The 25,000-nt window shown below is 38.9% G+C and overlaps 2 protein-coding genes across 3 annotated transcripts in view; one reads left to right on the forward strand and one right to left on the reverse strand.

Moving 5' to 3' along the window:
* Positions 1–7,679: 7,679 nt before the first annotated feature.
* On the reverse strand, positions 7,680–18,842 carry LOC119574403 (cytochrome c-type heme lyase-like). The gene is made up of 6 exons (XM_037921627.1): positions 18,689–18,842; positions 14,385–14,736; positions 13,898–14,083; positions 13,346–13,525; positions 11,594–11,706; positions 7,680–8,604 (listed from the first exon to the last, which is right to left on the reverse strand). The coding sequence occupies exons 2-6, from the start codon at positions 14,724–14,726 to the stop codon at positions 8,400–8,402; spliced, it is 1,026 nt and encodes a 341-aa protein (XP_037777555.1). The 5' UTR covers positions 14,727–14,736; positions 18,689–18,842; the 3' UTR covers positions 7,680–8,399.
* Positions 18,843–20,495: 1,653 nt separating this feature from the next.
* LOC119574404 (trimeric intracellular cation channel type 1B.1-like) overlaps positions 20,496–25,000 on the forward strand; it is a 25,248-nt gene continuing 20,743 nt past the window's right edge. For both annotated transcript variants that reach the window (XR_005228861.1, XM_037921628.1), the window contains exon 1: positions 20,496–20,792. Coding sequence is in view for 1 of the 2 variants with exons in the window: in XM_037921628.1 (XP_037777556.1) it covers positions 20,672–20,792 (121 nt within the window). In the remaining variant the exon portion in view is untranslated. The remainder of the gene's footprint in view (positions 20,793–25,000) is intronic.

Consider the following 25,000-nt stretch of genomic DNA (forward strand, 5'->3'; position numbering starts at 1 on the left):
GGAGGAGGGGCCGTGGGCTGCGGTCGACCCCCGCCTTAGGCCGTGCAGCCAGAAATGCAATCAAGTGAATACAGTACAAATGTAGAGTTATCTAGTTTGCAAATATATGCCTTTGCTCTAAGCTCTCCTTAGGTATGGCTTATGGTCAGAAGAAATCACCGATTAAAAGTCTATTTGCTGTGCATTCGTCCAGTAGTTATCACAAGTTACAAGATATCCTGATACTTTTTGTCAATTTGTATCAGGAAAGGATCGACCGCTATTACCAAAAATAGGACTTAAAGAGCTCAAACATGTCATACAAACACTTTGCAGAATGGGTTTAATGTCTGCAAATTTGTCAGTCCGTCCCGGATTCCTGCAGTGCACATCAAGGGCGGTATTCACGAGAGATCATGCTCCGGGAATTGCCTGTGACAGATAAAGTTTTTGACGCCGCAGTTTTGTCTATGGCTTTTCACGAAAATGTCTTTAGCACCCGATATTTGTCAATGACTCGGCTGGTGTTTTACAAGAGGTAGCCCACACTCGTAAGGACTGTTTTCAAATTGTCCTGATGAGACGCGGACAACAATATTGTAATTATACATTTGTTGAAAATAAGTCTGCATCAGTAATGATATGGAATACTTGCATGCCACTATTTGTTATACTGTCACCAGTAATTGAGTACATCATCCATGTTTGCTGCAGCTTTCTCTCCAGTCAATGTAAATGGGTTCGCGCGCCTTCACAGCTACTCAGTGATGACATACAGAGTGCCATGTGTACACATGTATTATAGCATATTGTACCGTGGATCATCATCATATCTATCGAAACGTAAATATTAGTTCTTGTTAAATGTTAACCTTGAGATGTGAGAAATGCGAATCAGAAATCGTTAAGGAGTCTTTAGAGAGTCATTGTTCTACTGCTTTTAGGAGTCCTTAAATGAGTCATTTTGCTATTATTATTATAGTCATATGCGGCACTTTGATCACCCTATTTACTGTTATTCCCGTTGTATTGTCACTATTATTTTTATCCACAGGATGTTCCATTTTTCTTATTGACTCTCTTTCCATTTATCATCTCCGTTTCCATCCTTCTCTCGTCTATGAACTTTTTTTTTCAAGTAAACGGGGCTGTGGCTACAAACTCACGAAGACGGGCAATCTCACTCTCTCTGACACACACACACACACACGCACCCACGCACGCACGCACACGCACGCACGCAAGCACGCACGCACGCACGCACGCGCGCACACACACACACACACACACACACAACACACACACACACACACACACACACACACACACACACACACACACACACACACACAAAAAAAAAAAAAAAAAAAAAAAAAAAAAAAAAAAATATATATATATATATATATATATATATATATATATATATATATATATATATATATATATATATATTCCAATGAAAATTACATCGCAAGCCAAAGACAAACAAACGAAAAATAAACTGCAAAAACTGCAGCTTATTGATCCTAAATTGCAAAACACTGAACATTCAAGATGGCCTAATGCGTGAAACACCTGCCTTCGAGGCCGGGGTACTGGGTTCGATTTCCCGGTCCTTTTGGTTTCACTTTCGATTCTGAGGCCATAAACGCTTTTATTAGCAGTCCTGACAGAAATGATAAAGATGAAATTCGTCTTAGCAGTTGAACCACACAGAATTTAAGATTTGTGATGTGTAGATCCCGACAGACGAGGAGCCATTCGGGAAAAACGCTTGTATCTAGAGCTGAGATTCAAAATATCAACATTTTACCGTATATAGCAAGGAGAGAGAGAGACAGAAAGAGAGAGTGAGTGAGTGAGTGAGTGAGTGAGTGAGTGAGTGAGTGAGTGAGTGAGTGAGTGAGTGAGTGAGTGAGTGAGTGAGTGAGTGAGTGAGTGAGTGAGAGAGTGTGTGTGAGTGAGAGAGGGAGTGAGAGAGAGAGAGAGAGAGAGAGAGAGAGAGAGAGAGAGAGAGAGAGGAGAGGATGAGTGAGTGAAGAGAGAGAGAGTGAAGTGAGTGAGTGAGGTGTAGTGTGTGTGGTGGTGGTGGTGTGGTGTGTCTGTGTCTGTGTGTGTTGTGTTGTGTATGTGTATGTGTATGTGTATGAATTAGAAGCATTTGGTACCATCTCACATGACTGTATAAACTATAAGAATCTGTTTGAAATTAATTATAATGTTTTCATCAGAGATAGCGATAGGAAAGGGAAGACCCGAACCAATATAATGATCTATAAGCAAAGTTGAAATATCTTAAATCTGTATCTGCAAGAAAAATGCAAGTTAATCCACGAAATGATATGATGAAATATTTTGTGATATGATGCTGCATGTATTGGCTAAGTGGTGAAGAAAAGGCTAAGGTGAGATAGGTAGATAGAGAGGTAGAGAGATATTAAGAGAAAGATTTTCATACAAGTTTAAAAATTAACACATAATTATAGCCAGGAGGCAATTTATAATCATCATCATTCATTATATGCCTGTCAGTCCGAGAATAATGATAGGTATTTGAAATACAAAGGTTAAGCTTCTCACAACTATCATTCTTAATATTGGTATCACAAATATATTCATATATATCCATATATACCCCACCCCTGTTATTACAATTATTAGTGTTACTGTCATTATTGTTTTCAACTTTATTGTATTCTTTTTTTTCTTATCTTTCTCTCTCTTTCCATCAATCATCCTTTTCCATCCTCATTTTGCCTTTGTACCTTTCTATTTTGAGAGTAAACACAGACAAGTAGCCATTCTTCTCTGTCTCTGTCTCTGTCTCTGTCTCTCTCTCTCTCTCTCTCTCTCTCTCTCTCTCTCTCTCTCTCTCTCTTTATATATATATATATATATATATATATATATATATATATATATATATATATATATATATATATATATATATTTTTTTTTTTTTTTTTTTTTTTTTTTTAAGTGCCCTGTCCTACAAGGACGTTGGCGATCATGGATTTCCATGATTTTCTTGGCAATTTAGAGCGGTAGTTTGCCGTTGCCTTCTGCCCGGTGTTTTTATCAAGTCACCATCTCTATTTACCCGGTTCTGGGACCGGCACTGACTTGGGCTGGCTTGCCCACCCAGCGGCTAGGCAGGCAATCGAGGTGAAGTTCCTTGCCCAAGGCAACAACGCGCCGGCCGGTGACTCGAACCCTCGAACTCAGATTGCCGTCGTGACAGTCTTGAGTCCGATGCTCTAACCACTCGGGCACCACGGCCTCTGTATATATACATATACATATATATATATATATATATATATATATATATATATATATATATATATATATATATATATATATTTATTTGTATATTATATTGCCTATTCTTTATTTCTCAACTTTATCTTCTTGGCATCAAAAAAGAAAATTCATATTCTAAAAATCATTGCATCAAAAAAAAAAAACCGATAAACTGACATGTTACACGTTATTAATCCTAAAGAGCATATTAATAAATATTTGACACGGCCCAATGAATTAAACACCTTCGACTGGGGTTAGATTGCCTAGTCCTTGTGATTTTCCTTTAAATTTTGAAGCCACACTTATGATTTTATGAATGATAATGACAATAAATAAATAAATAAATGATAATTAAGCGTAATTAAAAGGTTACAAAGTGGAGATCCCAGCAAATGATGAGACACTTATAAAGCAAACTGAGATTTAAATTTCTAGCAATGGAAAAGAGGAGGGAGGGAGGGACTTTGCTTGGTCTAATGGCATCTTGTAATATTTATTTCACATTAATTTAGATAGGTGATAAAAGAGAGGGAAAACAAGAGAAAAAACAAGAGGCAAAAGACACATAATAGAGAAGAAAAGGCCAAAATATTTTGAGACCATTACCCAAGAATGGATTCCAACATAAAGAAGGTTATAAATGGAAGTTAAGATATCTTGTGTTTCTGTATGAAAAAAGCATAAAAACTAACCAGACTTAGGAGGAAGTGAGAGAGAGAGAGAGAGAGAGAGAGAGAGAGAGAGAGAGAGAGAGAGAGAGAGAGAGAGAAGAAGAGAGAGAGAGAGAAGAAGAGAGAGAGAGAGAGAAAGAGTGAGAGAGAGAGAGAGAGAGAGAGAGAGAGAGAGAGAGAGAGAGAGAAGAGAGAGAGAGAGAGAGAGAGAGAAAAGAGAGAGAGAGAGAGAGAGAGAGAGAGAGAGAGAGAGAGAGAAAGGACCATAAGAAGAGGAAGATAAAAGAGTATATATAATGCATGTTCATATATATATGAACTCATAATAGTCACTGTCTGAAGATAAATTGTTTTGCTAGACTAGAAAAAAAAGGATATAAAATGGGATACAAAAATTACATTTCTTTTTGTTTCTTTGTTTGATATTTTGTGATGTAACCATCAACAGAATGTGCTTAGTTTGTATCTCTTTTGTGTATGTTTGTCACAGTGTGAGTGTGTGTGTGTGTGTGTGTGTGTGTGTGTGTGTGTGTGTGTGTGTGTGTGTGTGTGTGTGTGTGTGTGTGTGTGTGTGTGTGTGAGAGAGAGTGTGTGTGTGTGTGTGTGTGTGTGTGTGTTTCGATAGCTTCAAATTTAGGTGCTACAGGAAAATTACCTTTATATAACAAGCCTAGTATTAACTAATATATTTTATATATGTTTTTCCTGTGTCCAAATCTTATTCTGGATGTATACATGCAATTCTCATAAAAAAAAAAGAAGTATATACCATTCAGTAGTTTCTGAGGAATGTGCAATCTATACAAAAAAGAGTTAATTAGCCTGATAGAGTGCTCTTTCCTTAAAGAAGACTGAATTAAAGAAAAATGAGAAAAGCCTGGTAGATTTCTTGAAATTTTGCTCGCCCAAATAACCCCACCCCCTTGATATAGGAGTGATTCACTTGGCCTTTATAATCACTATCATATGTTATCACCATTGTAGACATTTCTCTTCTGTTATAGTACAGAAGTAAAAGCTGTACACTTTCCTTTTGTCCTCCAAGTACAGTCTTTTTGATCAAGTGCCAGATCTGCACTTTGCAAATGACATAGATGAAAACAAGGAATATTATGAACATGTTTATTCATACACAAATTTGCAAGGCGCTGATTGACAGATATTTACCTGAATACTTGCGCCAGACATGAGATAGCAAGAAACACAAAGATATACTCTATGATGTTATTTCACCCATCCATTCTTTGTGACCAAGTTCTTTTCAATTACAAGCCAGACTGGTAAGCCATGGGACAAACCCCTTGGTAACCCTTTTCCTGCTCAGTCTACCTTATGCCTTTATCCATCTGCTATTATATCTTTTATTGTTTCTTCTATCCATATTCCCTCTCTTCCTTTTGCTGATGTTCCTTCTACTAGCCCTGCTCCTAAACCTTACTCTTTCCCATCTCCCTCCCTTTCTCCTTGCATTTCCTTTCCTATATCTCATCCTGTGACGTTGCTTCTGATTTAGAGATATTCATATTCAGATAAAAGATTGTTCCCAACAGCAATATTATACAAAAAAGCTGTGCAGCAGTAAACTATTGTAATTCTTTTCAGTGCCACAAGATTGACTCATTAAACATTCTGAAGTCATGTACACTCTTTGGTCAGTTTCCTACCAAGGTTGTACATTTCTGAGAACTGATCTCCCACTACATATATTAACCCTTTCTCGACGGGTAGTATTCATAGTGGCCCGGGCCTTGCTGCCGGAGGCTTATATCATCGCCCTAGCATGCGCAACCACTCATGCCAAATACCAGTATCCCATGCTGTTTCTTCGTGATACTACGAAGATATGTTGTATTTTCAGTTTTCATTATTTTCTAAAGTCTCTACTTGCCAAACTTCCAGATAAATCGAGACTGAAGGGTATTTTTGTTGTTATATAGTCTCCATAGTTGATCATTATTCAGTCCATAGTCTGAATAAAATAAGCAGTGTGGATCGGGATGAATCGTCAGTTTTCATTTTTTTTTTTTTTGCATAGAAAGAGAAGTGTTAAAATGATAATCACCTTTCAGTGCAGAAATATATTTCGTGTTGTAACAAATATCATGGCATGTCTTATACCCTTTGGCATGTACGACATGACCCGCAGATGTCTGTCAATGCAAATGCATGTGCTCATGCCACGTCAGAATGGGTTTTAAAAAGTAATAATTAGGGCACCTACAAATTTTGGCCTTTAGGCCAGCTGACACGCTCATCAGTGACATCTCAGCAACATCCATTACATCTGCTGGAAGTTACCCGTCATCAAGCAACTAAGCCAAACAAACAGTTGAAGAATTGGTAGAATTCAAAGTGGTGAGCAAAATTTATCAGAAAACATGTTTAATTCATATGATGTGATAAACATTTTTTTTTTTTTTTTTTTTTTTTTTTACAAATTAGAATGAAAACAATCATTACTGGTGCTGAGATACACCTCACATCATTCAAATGAACTGACTGTTACTGTAAATTAGAACCTCCTGTATCAAAAATGGATCAAGACATAAAAAATCAGCAGTCTTTCATTAATGGAATTATTTTCCTTGATATCACATGTTACGAACAGCAACAGTGTCAGTATCTCCAATATAAGGACATTAAGATTTAGACAGAAATAATCCTTGACAAACTTTTATGTAATACTCTGTTGTTCTTTTACTACCTTGATTTCTAGCATTTACAGCAAAAAATAATATTTTTTGTGTGGCATTTCTACATAAATATGAATTCCTATAGTAGCATATTCTTCTGCTACAAAATCAAGCATTAAAAATGCATCTATGTGACCAAGCATATGCCATGGGCAGTGGGCTTAACTAGCAAATTTTGTCAAGCATGCCTTTGACTGTTATTCATACAGCTGTGCATTCCACTGGACACACATGTAGCAATAACCAGTAATAATAATAGTTAACCAAGTGCAGTACAGCCATTATCTGGTGATTTTACTTGACTACAGGCATGATCTTTCTGCTGTTTGTCTATCAAAATTGTCCAAGGACAGACGACAGCACTCCTGCCATCAGGCATGGCCAATCATTTTGCAGGAAATGTACTAGGAATCTACCTTCAGGGATGTAGTCAAGAAAGCAAAGTTCATAAATATTAGTTACTTTTGGCCCTGAAAATGTTCTGCATTTTTTTTTTTTTTTAAGATTCTACAAATTTTCAAAGTTTTACTTACTTATTATAGGAAAATTGTTGTAATTTATTTGAATTTGAAAGGTTTCTACACAAAATGTCCTTTATGACTTTATATAATGCTTATTTTCTTAATGGTTAATGGTTAATTATTGAAACTTCAAAGGTCATATTTACTTTCTTAATTTAAAGGAACAATTTTAATGCCTGATTTCACATTGACAATATTCAAAATATTCAAATAAATTAATGGATGCTTTGAGTCCTATGTTAGCTACAGTAGATTTTGTTTCTTTTTGAGAACACAGTGTTGGATGAGGTTGTAAACTGTACATCAAGTAAAGAACACAGTACTGCATTAGGTCTACCTCTGGCAAGTGGAAAATATATAGAAACTATTTGATACATAACGTAACTTAGGAACTTAAACTAATGGTTACATACCCTTCACATCCTTATTAATCCTATTTTTATGGAAACTATGCAACCTTTACTAGGTACTGAAAGAAATGGGCAATAAAAGGGAAATTATACACAGAAGAAATTTAAAACTTTACTTAACTGTTAAATCTGTACACAGTATATACACATATCTATTAACAAGAATTTAACTACAACTCTTTATTTGGCTTTCAATTTGTATGACTGTAATCAAGTACATTAGGCACAAATACCAAGTTAAACCGAGAAAAATCCAGAAAAAAAAAACAAAAAAAAACTGAAGGTACATACTTTCTTTCTAACAGATCCCTATTTGTCATCTGGAACAAGAGTAAGCAGTCTCAAAATTGCTATAAGCATAAAACCCATCAAAACTCATTACAACTTACATACCAGATCCTTCACTCAGAGATTAATGAACGCACTTTATCCTCAAAACTTTTAGAATATGTAATTTTCATGTGAAGTACTAAACTTAAATTTTGTACTTGAAATACTATTTCTGGATACTCTTAACTAAGGTAAAGATACAGAAAAAAAGTTTACTTAGTAAGCACAAATATACCTAGTACTATGAAAGTCAAAATCCTTATAAGTCTCATAATCATTCCCACTATTTAAAAAAAGAAGAAAAAAAAAAACAGAACTTCACTTATCAATTGAGAAGGAAAAGGCCTTCCTCAGACAGGTTCTATTTCCTATGAACACTTCACTCCATTTGCTTTCTGATATAAATAAACCTACCTATTAAGAGAGGGAGAGAGACTAAAAAAATACAGGAAAAACATGACTTTTCTCTCTCTTTCTCATAACCTCAGTCTAACTTCTTGTCCAGCGCCACCAAGCAACCACCATCCTGTCCCAGATGTTCTCCCACGAGTCCATTGCTGGCCGGACATCTAGGATTGCAAACTTATAGTCATTAGGGTTCACATCGCCTCCATCATAGTAGTCAATGATATAGCGTACTTCCTTGCCACAGCGGTCGACAATCCAATCATGGCGGTCAAAAGGCAGCTCATATCTGAAAATAAATTAAGTAATAGAAGTTATCTGCAAAAAGTAAACCATGGATAACTTAGTTATTACAATTCTACAAGTAGGGGATTTGATTAAATTTTGTCATTCACCACAAAGTCTATTCAGAATCAAACAACACCTTTTCAGCTCTCTTGTCAAATTCAATACAAGGTTACCTTCCTTTGCTACAGATGAGGAATTCTCCTGTGTGAAACAGGATACTATTGCCTACTTCAAACAGTATTTTTTCCCCTGATGAACACAAATGCAATGCTGTCTTTCAGCATCTAATGCTACTGACTTATTCTGTGTTTATGATGGAGATGGAGATGGAGATGGAGATGGAGGAGGAGTAGGAGGAGAATATAAATCTCTCTACACCATTACTGCAACCTGTTCCAACTCCTTAATCTATTGAAATTTTCACTTAACATGCCACTCCCTGTTAATATTTCTTTTGAAGTGGATAATGCTAAGTGCACTGAAATTATCAAGGTTAAAGATGAGAAGAGATCAAGTGATAAACATGTACACAAAGATAAATAAGAAATATTGCCACAATATGAACTTGTCATAAGTGCCTCATCAGATGAATAAATTAAATTCATATATCATGGCAGCCTTTTTTAGATTAAGTGATCTCAGCATTATTGGAACTGAAAGGTAGGGTAGGGTGTGGCATGTATGCTATAATCATAAAAATGTATGCCCCATGGCAAAGTGAGAGAACCTGCACTATTACTATGATACTGTATTTAATCCTTTTTTCTCTTACTTTGTTATACTCAATGACCCTCCATAATCTGTTCTACCTCCCCTGGTCTCTCTCCTTCTTCCTTTTATCTGTCTATCTCATACTACCCTTCTCTATACGCTTGCTATTCTATCATATCTGTTCAGCTCCTATTTCTCCTTATATTTCTACCACCTAGCCTACTTTCACTATGAGCTGTACTCCAATTTCCTCTTCTCTGGCTACCTTTTGTTTCTCATTCCCTGTCCCTCCCATATCAACTTACCTTTCCACCAAATATGGGGCATGCTATAGTATAGTAGATGGATGGTTGCACATCTACTATTTGGGTTACTGCTGTCTTATCTCTTTGGGGAGTGTTTGTTGTGGGTGTGAGGTCGGAGATCAACGGGAGGAGCCGGCAGGCTCCCCAGTTGGCTAAGGACTGGGCAGTCCTTGTGGTGCTGCTGCTGTTGCCTGGTTCAACTGGAGGATTGGGGAATGCTGATCTCGTTTCAGACTCTGTGGCTTAACCCTTTCCCGACAGGTAGTATTCATAGTGGCCCGGGCCTCGCTGCCGGGGGCTTATATTGTCGCCCTAGCATGCACGACCACTCATGCCAAATATCAGCATCCCATGCTGTTTCTTCGTAATACTACGAGCATATGTTGTATTTTCAGTTTTCATTATTTCCTAAAGTCTCTACTTGCCATATTTCCTGATAAATTGAGACTGAAGGATATTTTAGTTGTTATATAGACTCCATAGTTGATCATTATTCAGTCTATAGTCTGAATAAAATAAGCAGTGTGTGGCATCATGGAGTTGAAATCGTCAGTTTGTTGTATTTTTTTTTTTTTTTTCATAGTAAAAATGAGTGTTAAAAATAGTGTTAAAAATGACTTAATCACACTTTTAGTGCCAGAAAAATAATATTTTGCCGTGATTGTAAAAAACTCATGGCATGTCCATACATACACCATGGCATGTACGTACGTACATGCCCCCGGCAGATAGTCCCGCCATGCCATGGCATGTGCGTACATGCCATCCGTCGGCAAAGGGTTAAGTACACTAGCACTGTGTAAGCATGCAGGGAACAAGGGGAGCCAGCTGTCCAATGAGCGCAGACATGGCTGTGGACCTGATGTGACCCAACCTGGGAAACTACACTGAACTCCAGGTTGCGGGGTCGTGCTCCTACAATAGCCTAATAGCTTATCCTAGCTAAATGGTATTTCTAGTGATCATCACGGTCAACAATTCTATTAACATTATAGAGACTATTAATACATTTGATCCGAGTCTCTAACAGGCCACACATGGCCCAAAGTCAGAGAATTAGACTTACTTCAATGAGGACTCTCCTGGGTGTGTAGCTTGTAGGCCAGGCAAACACAAACACTCATCTGCAGTGTCACAAATCCTTGCCTCCCCACTGCAATGTTATGATCTCTTTTTCTGCATAAATATCTTTTGCTACTTTGCCATTTTCAAAGGTCTATATCTGTCATCTGATATGCTGTATCAAGATGGTAACAGATTTCCTTGCAGACTCCATATCTTCCCACTAGGAGGTCTACACTCTGTGCAATAATAATAATAAGCAACCTTTTGTTATTTGTGTAATTTTTAAATATTTACCAATCTGATTTTCTGTAACACCCACTGCAATACTAGTCATGGTGGGAAGGAACAGAATCCTGAGCATGGAAGTAATGTTCTTTCTGGAGCTAGCAATCTTCCAGCAATAGTTCACAGATGGTACATTTCACCCTCCTTTACTGGTGGAAGTAATGCAAGAGCCCTTTCTAAATGCTCACCAAGTCTAATCTTCCTTCAAGAATTTTTGCACTTATGGCAAATCATTCCCATCTCCTTGGTTTTCAGACAAATTTTTCATAATGGCATATTCCTGTCACCCTGGTCCTCAGCCAATTTTTCCATGACTGCATATTCCTGTCACCCTGTCCTCATTAAATTTTTCATGACATGAGTCATGTCACCTGGATCCATTGGGTTAATACAACAATTATCAGTAACAATCTTATCATCTTTACCTTTTTGTGTGGGGGAAATAATGCTAATGATCCCTGGTGCTGGACTTGGGCTCACATGATTAGACTTCATAGAGCATCAGTGAAATTTTGGCAAAACTACATGTTCTTTCTTACCTTTGTACACATGCAGCTATAGACTTGGTCATTAAGAAGGAGAAGACAGAAGAGGTCTGAAACATTTCCAAATAGTCATACTTACCCCATCCAACTCCTCATGCGAGCCCGGGGAGAATAGTCTGATGCCTTGCCACCAAAACGCTTCAGCTTGGGGTTCCCACACTCATTTTTGTGGAGGGATTCCCACTTTAGGACCTGCAACACAAAAGGGCATGAGCAATGATCTTTGTGGAGGAGGTGGAGCAGAGGGATGGGGGAGGGGGGAGGGAGGAGGAGATAGACAAGTAGGAGGAAGGGATGGCCAAGGAAGTGGAGATAGCCATGGATGATGAGACAGACAAGGGAAGAGGATATGGACCAGGAGGAAGAAGAAGAGATACTCAAGGAGAGAGAAGAGACATACAAGGAAAGCAAAGACAGAGAGGAGAAAGAAGAGATTGACACAGAGGAAGAAGATACAAAGAAAGAGAAAGAGCAGGAAGAGGAGATTGACAAAGAGGAGAAAGAGGAGACAAACAGAAAAGAGGAAAGGAGCAGCAGACAGGCAAGGAACATGGAAGAGGCATTCAACAAGGAGAAAGTTTAGGTAGAAAAGAGAAGGACAATGAGGTGGAAAAGAACACAGAGGAGGAGGAACATGATAAAGGGGAGGATCTGGTTAAGAAGAAAAGTAAAGATAAGAACTAAGAGGAAGGACAAAGGAGTAAAGAAGTGAGGGAGGAGATTGAGAATAGGAAAATAAAGTACAAGGCTAGTCAAAAGAGTTAGAAAATAATCATCATATATAGTGGTGGCACATGATATGATGCTTCTGGGATGAATTTCTGTCCCGTTATCAACCACTGATATTACTGTGATATGTCTCTGTGAAGACATTTTGTATACCTACGTGCCTTGCAACCTTCAGAGGATGATATTGTCAATTCCTAATATCCAACTTTATTTTGACAGATTTCCAAGTGGGTATGCCTACATCATGGGCAAGGAACACCTATCCACTGTAAAGTGATTGTGCATGAAGTATATGTCTCTAGCAGAATAGGAGGGTCTACAAATATCCAAAAATACCCTTTGCACAGGGTGAAATGCATCAAAGCAGGAAATCTGAAGAAATGTCTTGCAGCAGTTCCTGATCCTCAATTGTGTTTTGTTTCACACTCATAAAAGGCTTGGCTCTTACAATCTGAAACATTAACAAGGTGCTTTCATATTATCAGGGTGCTTTTAACCTGTACCTGCTGGGCCACACCCATAGCTTTTCATAATAAACCGACTCCTCATGCTGGGTACGGCTATAGGCATCGCGATGTGCTAGAGAAAGTTGGGTGGATAGTTCCGCTACATGTAACGGACTTCCAGGCCAAATGGCAGGACGGTTGCCAGAAGTCACCAAAGTCAGTGAGACTAAGAGATTTTTGATACTGTCATTGAGGGGTTAAAGTATTACACACACTACCACTCTCTTAAGCCTCTTCAAATTGCCCATGTTGGTGCATTTCACTGAGGGAGAAGGTGTTTTCAGATTTTAAACATCTCCCTATTGTGGATAACCCTTGAAAAAGGAAGGTACATGACAACACACAAATAAAAAGGTCAAGATCGGGCTGGTTAATGGTCACAGAGATTCTTGCACAAAAACCTTAGAACTGGAGGACTATATAGTAAACTATCAAACGTATTACAAAACTTCAGAGATTCTGATTGTGGTAACATTTTTGGCTGAACGTAATTTTAATATCATTACTGGAACAGTATGGACAAAAGCATGTTTGTGTGTGTGTCTGCATGTTTACAATGACATCAAACCACCAGCACAGCCATCTCTCAACATTACCTCTTGCCAAGCCAGTTCATTGTTGACATTGTGAATGCTGATGATGTGTTGCATGTCTTTCTGTGAAAGGTCATCGTCCTTCCATCTCCAGCCCTTCCTTAGCATGGCATTCCAGAACATCTGTGGGGAAGGGTAAACCCAGTGCTCCGAATCTGAACCTGCTTTCGGGATGGTTGACACCTGGAAGCACAGGAAAGGTATGCCATTAATCAAAATGTCACAATGTTAAGCCAAATGTAATTTTGCTTTATATCTTATTTTGCTTCACTCTGCAATTTAAACACATGCTCATACATATATGAATGTACACTCTTGCATTCACACATGCAATCACTATCATTCACACACATGTACTCACGCACGTGCACGCACACGCGCACACACACACTTTTTTCACATTTACACATGTACACACTCATTCTCAATTTCTTTCGCTCTCTAAAACCCCCAAGCTCCCACACATTCACGTACCTCCCCACACACTCTCAGTCACACATACCATACCTCTGCAACAACTACCAACCTCCCTTTCCCCTTCCCCTTGTGCCTTACCTGTCTCTCAGTGGGCAACTCGAAGGGCTGGTCAGGGGCCGGCTTCTGGTTCGGGTAGGACTCCAGGTTGAGGGGGTTGATATCTACATACTTGCCTGCATGCTCTTTGCCCAAGTGCATGCCTGCCTGGTGGACAGGCCACTCCCCATCTGGGTTGGCACTCATTGGACACTCACTGGGGAATGCCTATCAAGATAGAGGGTACAAAGAAGAAATAATTAAATAAATACATAAAAAGAAAAGAATCAAATCAAATGACTGAACAAATAGAAAAGAGGAAAGGAAAAAAACAAACAAAGAAAAGAGGTCAAATAAATCAAATCATAAAGAAATAAGATAACAGAGTAATAATAAAACCAGCAGAAAAGAAACATATTCAATCACAAATATGAACAATTTCAATTTCCTTCTCTCCTATTATTTTCCTAAAAATATTGAATTCCCAAGCCCACAATTCATCTCCCTTATCAAGCCAACCCATCCATACCTGCTGCTCCTGGTTATTCTGATGCATTGGGCACTCGGAGGGGATGACGGTGCCTGGGGGAATGTGATGGGCCTTCTGGGAATGGGTAGCACTCATCTTGGTGTGATCGACAGGACACTGCTTGGGAGGGGCAGCCTCGGCACTCATCTTGGTGTGATCGACAGGACACTGTTTGGGAGGGGCAGGGGCCTGAGCTGCTTCCTGGTGCATGGGACACTCAGCAGGTGCCATGTCCTTGGTGATTTCTGGGTGGCTCTCAATGAGCATGCCCTTTCCTTCTCCGAGCGCCAAGCTGGTGAGTGTTGTGGCTGTGCTGTGTGCTGCTGAGACTGTGTTGCCCATCTTGTTTGCTCTGTGGGATAGGTTGATTGATAAATGAAGATATAAATAGGTAGCATAAAACATAATACTATAACAAAAAAAAAAAAGAACTGTTATAAAGCCTATATGTAGTATGCAATGAAGTGAGAACTTGAGAGTAATGCACTGTATTATATCATATATAGATAATTTAACCTCTAGAAGGCCCGTTACTACATTTCACACATCAAGCCTGATGCCATAGCCAAACTGTCCAAAACTGGCAGGTTGTTTCCCTTTTTCTATGATGAAACTGGGACTATTAAATTTGGTAGATACTCTGTCATGTTGTATCCAGCTAAACAATTGTGTGTCTTTTGTTATATAACAATTTGATTTATTGACATGCACAACTTTCTAAAGTCACACTTTCAAGCATTAAATTTCTTTGCTTTTAATGCTCTACAATGCCTTATTTGACAAATGTGCATATTCTAATGTTAGCTCTTTGAAATACCAAAAGACCAAAATTAACCATAGTGATGCTTGAAAAATTAGGCCCTACATGTGACTTGCTGAAATTTGAATATTGAAGGAAACTATGTTTTTCTTAAATTTCATGGTAAAATTCTATTTTTAATTGTCCTTTCTCCATCCTATTAACCACTATGATCTGGACGATGTGACCATCACGTCATGAAAAAATTTGGCTTGAGGGGCATGTGATGTGAACATGGAAAATCTGGCTGTGGGATGAGGTGACGCGCACTTCCTGTCGTGAGCATTTCAGCTGAAGGCCGGGGTGATGGGAATGAATTGCCACGAGTGCACAAACCTCTTGGAAGTGATTAGACTTTGGTGTTTAGGAATGTAGTGTCCCTAAGCCATGAGGCTTATGGACACTAAGAGGAGCAGTACTCAGTACTCGAGTAGACTCTGTTTCTATGCTCAGGATCCTTTTTCTGCCTGCCATGACCGGCAGCACTGGTTGTATTAAAGATAATTTAATATTACAAAAAAACAGCAACAAACAAATAATAAAATGTTATGGAGTCTGTACAAGGAAAATATTCTCTTACCATCCTCATAAAGCAAATCAAATTACAGATGTAGGCATTAGAAAATGGCAAAAAGAACTCAAATTGCTTATCCAGAAAATAGAAAATAAATTGTGGGCCCGGACTAAAAGCTGCACACCCATTATAGTGGCCGCTGGTGGAAGACTAATGCCTGTATTTTGGGCCACATGATGGCAGTGAAGCATCTGGATCCAAAATAATAAAATAATAGCAATAAAAATATCAGAAAATGTATTGCCTAGTACTGAAGCAAGGAAAGAAGGATATAGACATAAAGGAAAAAGAATATGAATAAGATGAAGATCAAGAAAATCTCTATAAAGTAATGGTAGGCAAAACCCAAAGCCTCCTTGCTTTTGGTATCTTGTTTTGAAATTGAGCTGATCAACCTCCCTGGCAATGCATCAACAAATAAGGAACCAGTTAAGGCTCTATTTTGGCAGAATATAGGATGTGTAAGTAGCTATATCAATCTTTTCTGTTACTGCTAGATATGGTCTGATTATGGGTAACTACTATGACCACCTCAAACATGAGATAAAAAAGGAAATTTCAAAGCTCAATGAAAATAGGTAGTACTAACTTCTTCCACGTAACTTTATTGGGCAAACACACATGCAAGCTGCTGTGACCTATGATGGAGAGCCTACAATCTTTAATTTAATCCAGATGAACAACTGCTTAGGCTTCCTTGCTATCAGTGTTCCAGGAAATTCAACCACATATATTTCTGAAAAACAGAGCTGTTACTGTTACTTTCTTTAATGACAACCAACCAAGGTCCACAAACTTTATCTTGCCAGAATGTGTGAGAATACCCAAGGAGTAAACATTAAATCTTCTATTAACAAAATCTATTGTGAATAATGAAAAAAATTCCAAAGTACTGAAACACAACAATAACCCAAATAAACAGACAGATATTTGAAGATTAGTAATTCTTTTAACCCTTATGCCAGTGATTTTAATTTAGTGATTGTACTTATACACAGATGGCTTCACAAGTACTTAGTCACCAAGGAGTCAATTACTATATAACTGACTCCTTGATGAACAGATTTTATCAAGTGGAGCTGGGGACTTTGTCTCTGGCGAGTGCATCCCTACTGTAAAGAATTACCGCTAAAATATCTACCAGTAAGATGGAGGTTTGTTTTTAGAACCTCCAATACATAAGCATGTCATGGTCATCCACAAAAAGCTAGTGCTGCAAGTGGGAATCCTCCAAATGTTTACCATGAAGGAAATGTAAGAGCCAAAGTAATAATGAGACAGATGTGTAATGTTGTAGCCATATTAGTCTCCTACTACATAACCAGTTTTGGTAATTTTTTAGTTTTACAGAGCATCCAATCTTGCAAGTATCATTCCTTTTTTCAAATATCGCTATAATGTACACAAATCACTTGTTATTTTCCATCACAAATGATACAAATGAAAGTACTGGTAATGTTTATAAATGACCTTACCAGATAAAGTTCATATTTCTCCAGCCATTCCTGGTAAACCAACAAACATCTCTGTATGAACTAGAAACCTTCCTAACCCATGAGCCTTACCCCTGACCCCCATCTTTACGCCGTACTTCCCTAACAGGGGCTTCATCGCCAGACCCCCACCTGATCACCGTGGACGTTGTTGCGATATATTTTCTTCACTTCTGATGTTATTTTTTGCCTATGTAGATTATTATTTCATGTACTAGTGAGTGCTGTTTTTCTCTTTGATTTTTACGGTGCCATTACATTTTCCTGTAAATGTATAGCTAATTATTATGTCTTGAACAACTTTCTTATTATCAACTTACATACGCAATACCATAGATGAAGTGTCTTATTTTTGGTAACGCTGTCCATGATGGACAAATTTTATCTTGTACTACATGACTGTGGGAAACAAACTATCTTCTGGAATACCTTCGCATGACCAATTGCGCTGATTTTGGTACTGGTGGATTTCTCTCACCCTCTACTACGCATATATGTAGGAATTTTGCCACAGGACCTCCCCAAAACCCCTCATTCTAAGCCCTGATAGGAGGGGAGGGCATGAAAGGTACCAGGAAAATTGCAGGGTAAAAATATGAATAATATACATAAAATCAATCACTATAGTGTCTAGTGCAGAGGGCTGCCGCCTCCCAACTCCTGTCCAGGAAAACAAAGTTAGTCGTGCGCTTTATCCTGCCATAAACGTGTGGGGGATTCTTAGTTTTCCTGGGTGGGAATGAGGGGTAGCACAGCCCCCTGCATAAGACAATATAGTGATTGATTGTGTATATTATTCATATTTTACCCCACAATTTCCCTGGCACCTTTCATGCCCTCCCCTGCTATCAGGGCTAATGGGGGGTGGGGGAGTCCACGGCATAATTTATATATGGACAGCAGAGAGTGAGAGGAATCCAAAGATTCCTGATACCAAAATCTTCGCAATAGACCTACCTAAAATGTGCAAATCTTATTACTCTACTTTTATTGTGACTATTTCATTTCCTCTTATTGTGTAACAGAGCTGACCTTTACCTCTCTCTTCAGTGGCCTTAATTGTTCCTTATTTATATTACTTACACTTCTCTCGTGAATATAAATATCAAATTTAAATATCAAATAAAAGACTCTACGCAGGTACAGTATTTTGAGTAATATTAGTAATGATATGGAACCCATGGGACTCAAAATACGTCATTTGTTATTTCGGGTTTTTAATCTCTCCCCACCACTCTCTTTCCTTTTTCTCTCTCCTTCGGTATAGAATTTGCTTTTATCAAGACTACTCATATTCCCAGACATAAACATAAAACAAAATAGGCCTACATTGAGATATTAAAATACATACTAATCTGAATTTCTCTCTCTGTCCACTTTATCGTACCTTCCTCTCGTACCAGTCTTCCTGAACTTAATATTATCCTTTATTTCTCACCTTTTCTTACTCACGTAGTCTTCTCAAGTGTAAATTAACCTTCAAATCGAGCGAAAAAGGGAGAAATTGACGCAACTTCCGTCTGTCCAGCACGACCTCACTGGCCCGGCTGCTGCAGTGGCTAGAATGGATCCAGTTTCCTAAGAAGAAAGCCAAGTTATTTTATGTTGATTGATGTTCTATTATACTCGTACAGCGGGAATCATTTTCTCTATTTGCTAATTTTAAAAGATTCTAATGAAGAACTTAGATTAACGACTGTGTACACACAAGGGGTTATGCTTTAACTAGAACGGATACAGATTTTTTCGATTACACAATTTGGCGAATGAACACGAAAACATATATTTTACTTATGCTAACTAATATTCCTTTATGTAAAATGATGGGCTGCATATTAAGCTTCGCATACCATTGAATGAGACATATAATGTGTTCTCTCAGCTATTTATACAAAAAGGCAAAATATCATGGGAAAAAACACTATATTCCGGATAAAATACCAAAGACTACACAGACTGACAATTTTCCATCTTTATATATATGCTTATACGCTATCTACGCATATGGCACGACATAATAGCATCTTGAATGGCTATGAGATAGTTTAGATTAAAAAAACCCTCATATTTTGGTATATCATGTTAACAAGCCTTTTCTCATAAAAATCAGTTGTTGAATTAATAGAGATCGTGAGCCTGAACATAATATATGGTTTACTTTCTAACCTGGTCTCTCCTTATATCAGTAAAACTACTAAAGGGACTGGAACTAGGTACTGCCTTTTTATCTCTTTATCTCTCTCTCTCTCTCTCTCTCTCTCTCTTCTCTCTCTCTCTCTCTCTCTCTCTCTCTCTCTCACCACTCTCTCTCTCTCTCTCCTCTCTCTCTCTCTCTCTCTCTCTCTCTCTCTCTCTCCTCTCTCTCTCTCTCTCTCCTCTCTCTCTCTCTCTCTCTCTCTCTCTCTCCCTCAATCTCTCTTTTTTCCCTTCAAACTGTTTATTTGTAATGTTATACCATACGCCAGGTCGTCAATACAGACATAACAGTGTTCTATTACAAGATAATGTCTCGCTAGTAATTGTTATTCTTTCATCTTATATTCATTATTTGAACTTGTAGATGGAAAAATAATAGTAAATTCAAAAGGTGTATGAAACGGTCAGAAGGGAAATTCAAAGGGAAACGCTACAAAGGGTTATTTTCGTCGTCTGCTGGGGAGCATGCGCGTCCATACTGCCATTTTACAGATAGACTCGCTTGTCTTTGATTTTGTGATTATGCGTTGTGGGTGACAGGGAATGTTAACTAACTATAACGTTTTTGATGAGGTGTCAAGGACGTTTCGGGGTTTAGGTGAGAGATTATGTGTGTAGATTCGAATATATTTTGTATTTTATCAATTGGCACTTCGTTATGAATCCGTGGTTGCTGTTTCGATTTTTTCCATGCAATTTTATTCACTATATACATATAGATAAGCTTCCGATAAGCATAAAGATATGGTAGATCTAATGAAAACTCTTGATTAGAATTATCAAATTAAAATGTTATTAGTATGTAATTCAAAGATTTGAAATGTTCTACTCGGCACCTCGTCCGAGGTGTCTGAGTGCCACTTACATTTTTTATTCTCCTTGTATTAAGTCCTCAATGATCACGAATAAAATTGACAATAATTATGCCAATAATTTTCTTTCGGACATTAAAATAAACATCTAAAACGGCGCTGAAACGATGCAATAATCGGGTTTTGATTAGCTCGCCGGCATCCCTCCGCGTCGTCTGCGGTGCCGCCAGGGCCCAGCCGAGGGCCCGGTCAGAGGGAACCCAGACGCGAGGGAGGACGCACGCCTTTCTCCCCCTCTCTCTCTTTCCCGTATTCCTCGTGGGTGTCCAGAAATAAAAAAATACATATATCAAAACAAACAAACGAAAGAGGAAGAGTAGTATTCCCCCAGTCAAGGAAGAACACCCGCAGACATGGATCCCGAAGCCTTCTTAGAGATGGCCAACCAGGTCACCAAGTTAAAGATGTTTCCTTACTTCGACGTCGCCCACTGTGCCCTCTGCTGCCTCTACGTCAGGGAGGACCTCGGCACCGGTGAGGATTCGAACCCCTTTGAGTGTGTGTGGTTTTGTGGGTCACTTGACCTTCCTGTCGATTTGGAGCGTAAGAATCGAACTGCTCGATATAATTCTTCCTGTGATAATTCGCCTAGGTCTATATACCAACCTGTTCCTATTGTTCGCAAATTATCTAAACACTTTTTGTATAAGAATGCAGTCCAGCCATTTTTTTTATTCGGTTACGTGCTGTATAATAATAATCTGCCATATGGATCACAAAGCTTGAATTGTGGTGATGTGTCTTTTGTTCCTGTCCCCTTCTAACGGGGCTTACTCGCCTAGGCCTAACAATCAGCTGTTCTTGGAAGCGGAAGTGATGAGCTTTTCATGTGATGCTCGCGGAGGGAATGGGTGTATATATTTTTTATTTTTATTTTCTCTATTTGCTCTCAGATACAAGATGCTACTGTTCCGAAGCGAGGCGCACGAGATAAACTATAAAAACGATCCTGTTGCGAAAGGTCAAAGTTGAGGTCATTACTTTCTCTATACATTTTTTCCCCGTTGAGGATTACCGGGGTGCCCTTGTGAAAGTGTTTGGTTCTCTGATTTTCTGCTTAATAGCTTGGTTTTAATCATATATACTGCTAGCAGTGATCCAATACACGCACGCATACACACGCATACGAACACGCGCATGCGCACATACTCAAACAAACATACAGTCGCCCACACGCACACACACTCAATCGCACACACGCACACACGCTCAGTCGCACACACACACACACACACACTCAATCGCACACACACTAGTCGCACACACGCACACACACTAGTCGCACGTACGCACACACACTCCGTCGCACGCACACACACACACACACGCACACACACACACACACACACACACACACACACACACACGCACGCACGCATGCACGCACCACGCCACGACACACGCACAACACGCACACACGCACACACACGCCACCCCATACACATACACTACACAACACTACAGCCTACACACACTCATCGCACACACGCACACACACATATGTCACCGCACGCACACTCGACACACTACACACTCCAGTCGCACACACCACACACAGCACACACACACGCCACGCACCACCACACGCACGCACGCACCACGCACGCACCACACACAACACACACACACACACACACCAACACACACCACCACACACACACACACACACCACCAAACCACACACACACACACGCACACCCACACACACAGACACACGCACGCACACACGCACCACCACCACACACACACACACCACCACCAACACTCCACACACACCACCACACAGCACACCACAAGCACACACCACAGCAACACACGCAACCACACACAAGCACAACACACACAGCACACCACACCACACACACACACACACACAACACATTACACACACACACAGCACACACAACACACATCACACACATACACACAGCACACACATACACACATGCACACTATACACACATCACACATATCACACTACCATGCACACACATACACACACATCCTCACACACACCCACCACGCACCACGCACGCACGCCGCACTCACTCCTCACTCATTGCCTCGCACCACCACGCCTCCCACTTGCCTCACCTCATCACATCTCCCTCACCACACCTCCACACCCCCACCCACCCCCCACCTACACAACACACACATCACATGTCACCCTATCACACTCACTCACACACCACAATCACACTCATCCCCTCTCTACACACTCACCTTTTCACCACCACACCTTTCACACACACCTATCATCACCACCACACACATCCAACACATCACATTCATCCACCACCATCTCACTCACACCACTTACATCCTCCTCACTACTCACTCCATCCTCTCCTCCACTTCACTCACACCCACACATCCACACCACCACCACCACCACACCCTCACCTTTCACACACACCCCCACACCACTACACACACCACCCCACCACCACCACTCACACACCTCACCACTACACATCTCACCACTCCTACACTCCACCACCTCACACACACACACACACACCACTACACACACACCCCACACATCCACACACCCACACACCCACCAGAGCACTCCTCCTCCTCCTCCTTTTCCTCCTCCTCCTCTTCCTCATCCTCTTCCTCCTCCTCCTCCAACACCGCCTCCTCTTGTTCCTCTTGTTCCTCCTCCTCCTTCACTTTTTCTTCCTCCTCTTTCTCCTCCTCTTTTTCTTCCTCTCTCTTTTTCCACTCCTCTCTCTCTTCTCTCTTTCTTCTTTCTTTCTCTCCTCTTCTTTTCTCTCTCTCCTCTCTTTTTTTTCTCTACTATCTTTTTCTCTCTCCTCTCCTCCTTTTTTCTCTCTCTCTCCTTTTTCATCTCTCTTTCTTTTTCCTTCCCCCTTTCCTCCTTTTCTTTTTTTCCTCCTTTTCCTCATCCTTTTTACCATCTTAATTCTCTGATCTTACATTCCTCTTTCCTATTTTGATATTTGTGTATATTAGTACTATACACATATTATCACACTATTATATATATAATTACTATTCTATTTATATCTAAGTAATTTGTATATATATTATATATTTATAATAATATATTATAGTATATATATAATATATATTATGTATATATATAAGATGCATGTGTAATGTTCTATGTTGTATTGTGTATTATTCATGTTTTGTATGTAGTTTGTATTATTGCATTTTTTGAGTCACTGTTGTCATACGTAAGCCATGTCATGGAATCAGAAATCCGATCCCAGAGATGGAAAAAAATAGAGCAAAAAAAGTCTGTGGCTTGGAATGGTTTATTTTTGTATTGTTGATATGCATTTTGTTGTTGTTGATTTTGTTTTATAGCATATGTTGGTATCATATACATTTGTATATATATATATATATATATATATATATATATATATATATATATATATATATATATATATATATATATTCTTCTTCAAGTGCCTTGTCCTTTCAGGGCGTTGGCGATCATGGTTTTCCATCCCGTTCTGTGTGTTGATATAAATATAACTTAAGCAGTTCTAAGTCACTTCTGCCCATATTGAGATCTTTGTTCAAGCTGGTGATGAACTTCTGCCTTTGTTTACCCCTGCTTCTCTTCCCTTCTATCTTTCCTGTTAACACTAAGTTTTCCAATCCTTTACATCTCATTACGTGTCATAAAAATTGCATCTGTCTTTTCCTGAGAACTTTCATCAATGTTCTTTTAACTCCTGCTCTTCATAAAACTTCTTCATTAGTAACTCTTTATGATACCTATAGATAGGTAGATAGACAGGTAGATGAATAGATATTGTATTTATATGTATAATGTACGTATGTGTATATATACATGTGTACTATATATGTATAAGTGTGTGTGTGCGTATGCTGTGTGTGTGTGTGTGTGTGTGTGTGTGTTTGTGTGTGTGTGTGTGTGTGTGTTGTGTGTGTTGTGTGTGTGTGTGTGTGTGTGTGTGTGTGTGTGTGTGCGTGCGTGTGTGTGCGTATGCTGTGTGTGTGTGTGTGTGTGTGTGTGTGTGTGTGTGTGTGTGTGTGTGTGTGTGTGTGTGTGTGTGTGTGTGTGTGTGTTTTCATACGTATATGAAAACACAAATGTATATTATTTATATTTCCTGTTATTTGTTGGTTTATGTGCATCAACCTTTTTTGTTTTAGCAGATCATAATGTTTTTTGTTTTTTGTTTTTTTTTTTATGGATAATCATATGGTATGATATATTTGTCATTATGTCCAGTATAGCTTGTATTGTGTATGCTTAATTTAAAAACAGTATAAATCAACTTTTTTATTTTTGTGTAAAAGATACATGATAGATATAAATATAGTTCATTTTCTTATGACTGATAGCTGATAGGCTACATAACTTTTCTAATAGTTAAGCTATAGAAAATGTTAGTGAGATAGTTTCACTTGAAATGCTTACTAATATTCCATTTTTTTTGCTGTAGTTTTATTATTTTTCTTCCTGTTTACCCCAGCAATTTTTTTGAATTGTTAGCTACATCTTTCTGATTTATGGTAAATATTTTTGTGATAAGGAGGGAGACGTTTTGTGATAAAGTCACAATGAGAGAGGCATTAGCCTCAATCCCTCTAAAATGGGGAGTAGATAGATAAGAATAGAAGAAAAAGAGCTTTTTTCTTACAGCCTTTTGTACAGTATTTGTTGTATG

Source organism: Penaeus monodon, chromosome 6 (genome assembly GCF_015228065.2).
Source record: "Penaeus monodon isolate SGIC_2016 chromosome 6, NSTDA_Pmon_1, whole genome shotgun sequence".
NCBI lineage: Eukaryota > Metazoa > Arthropoda > Malacostraca > Decapoda > Penaeidae > Penaeus > Penaeus monodon.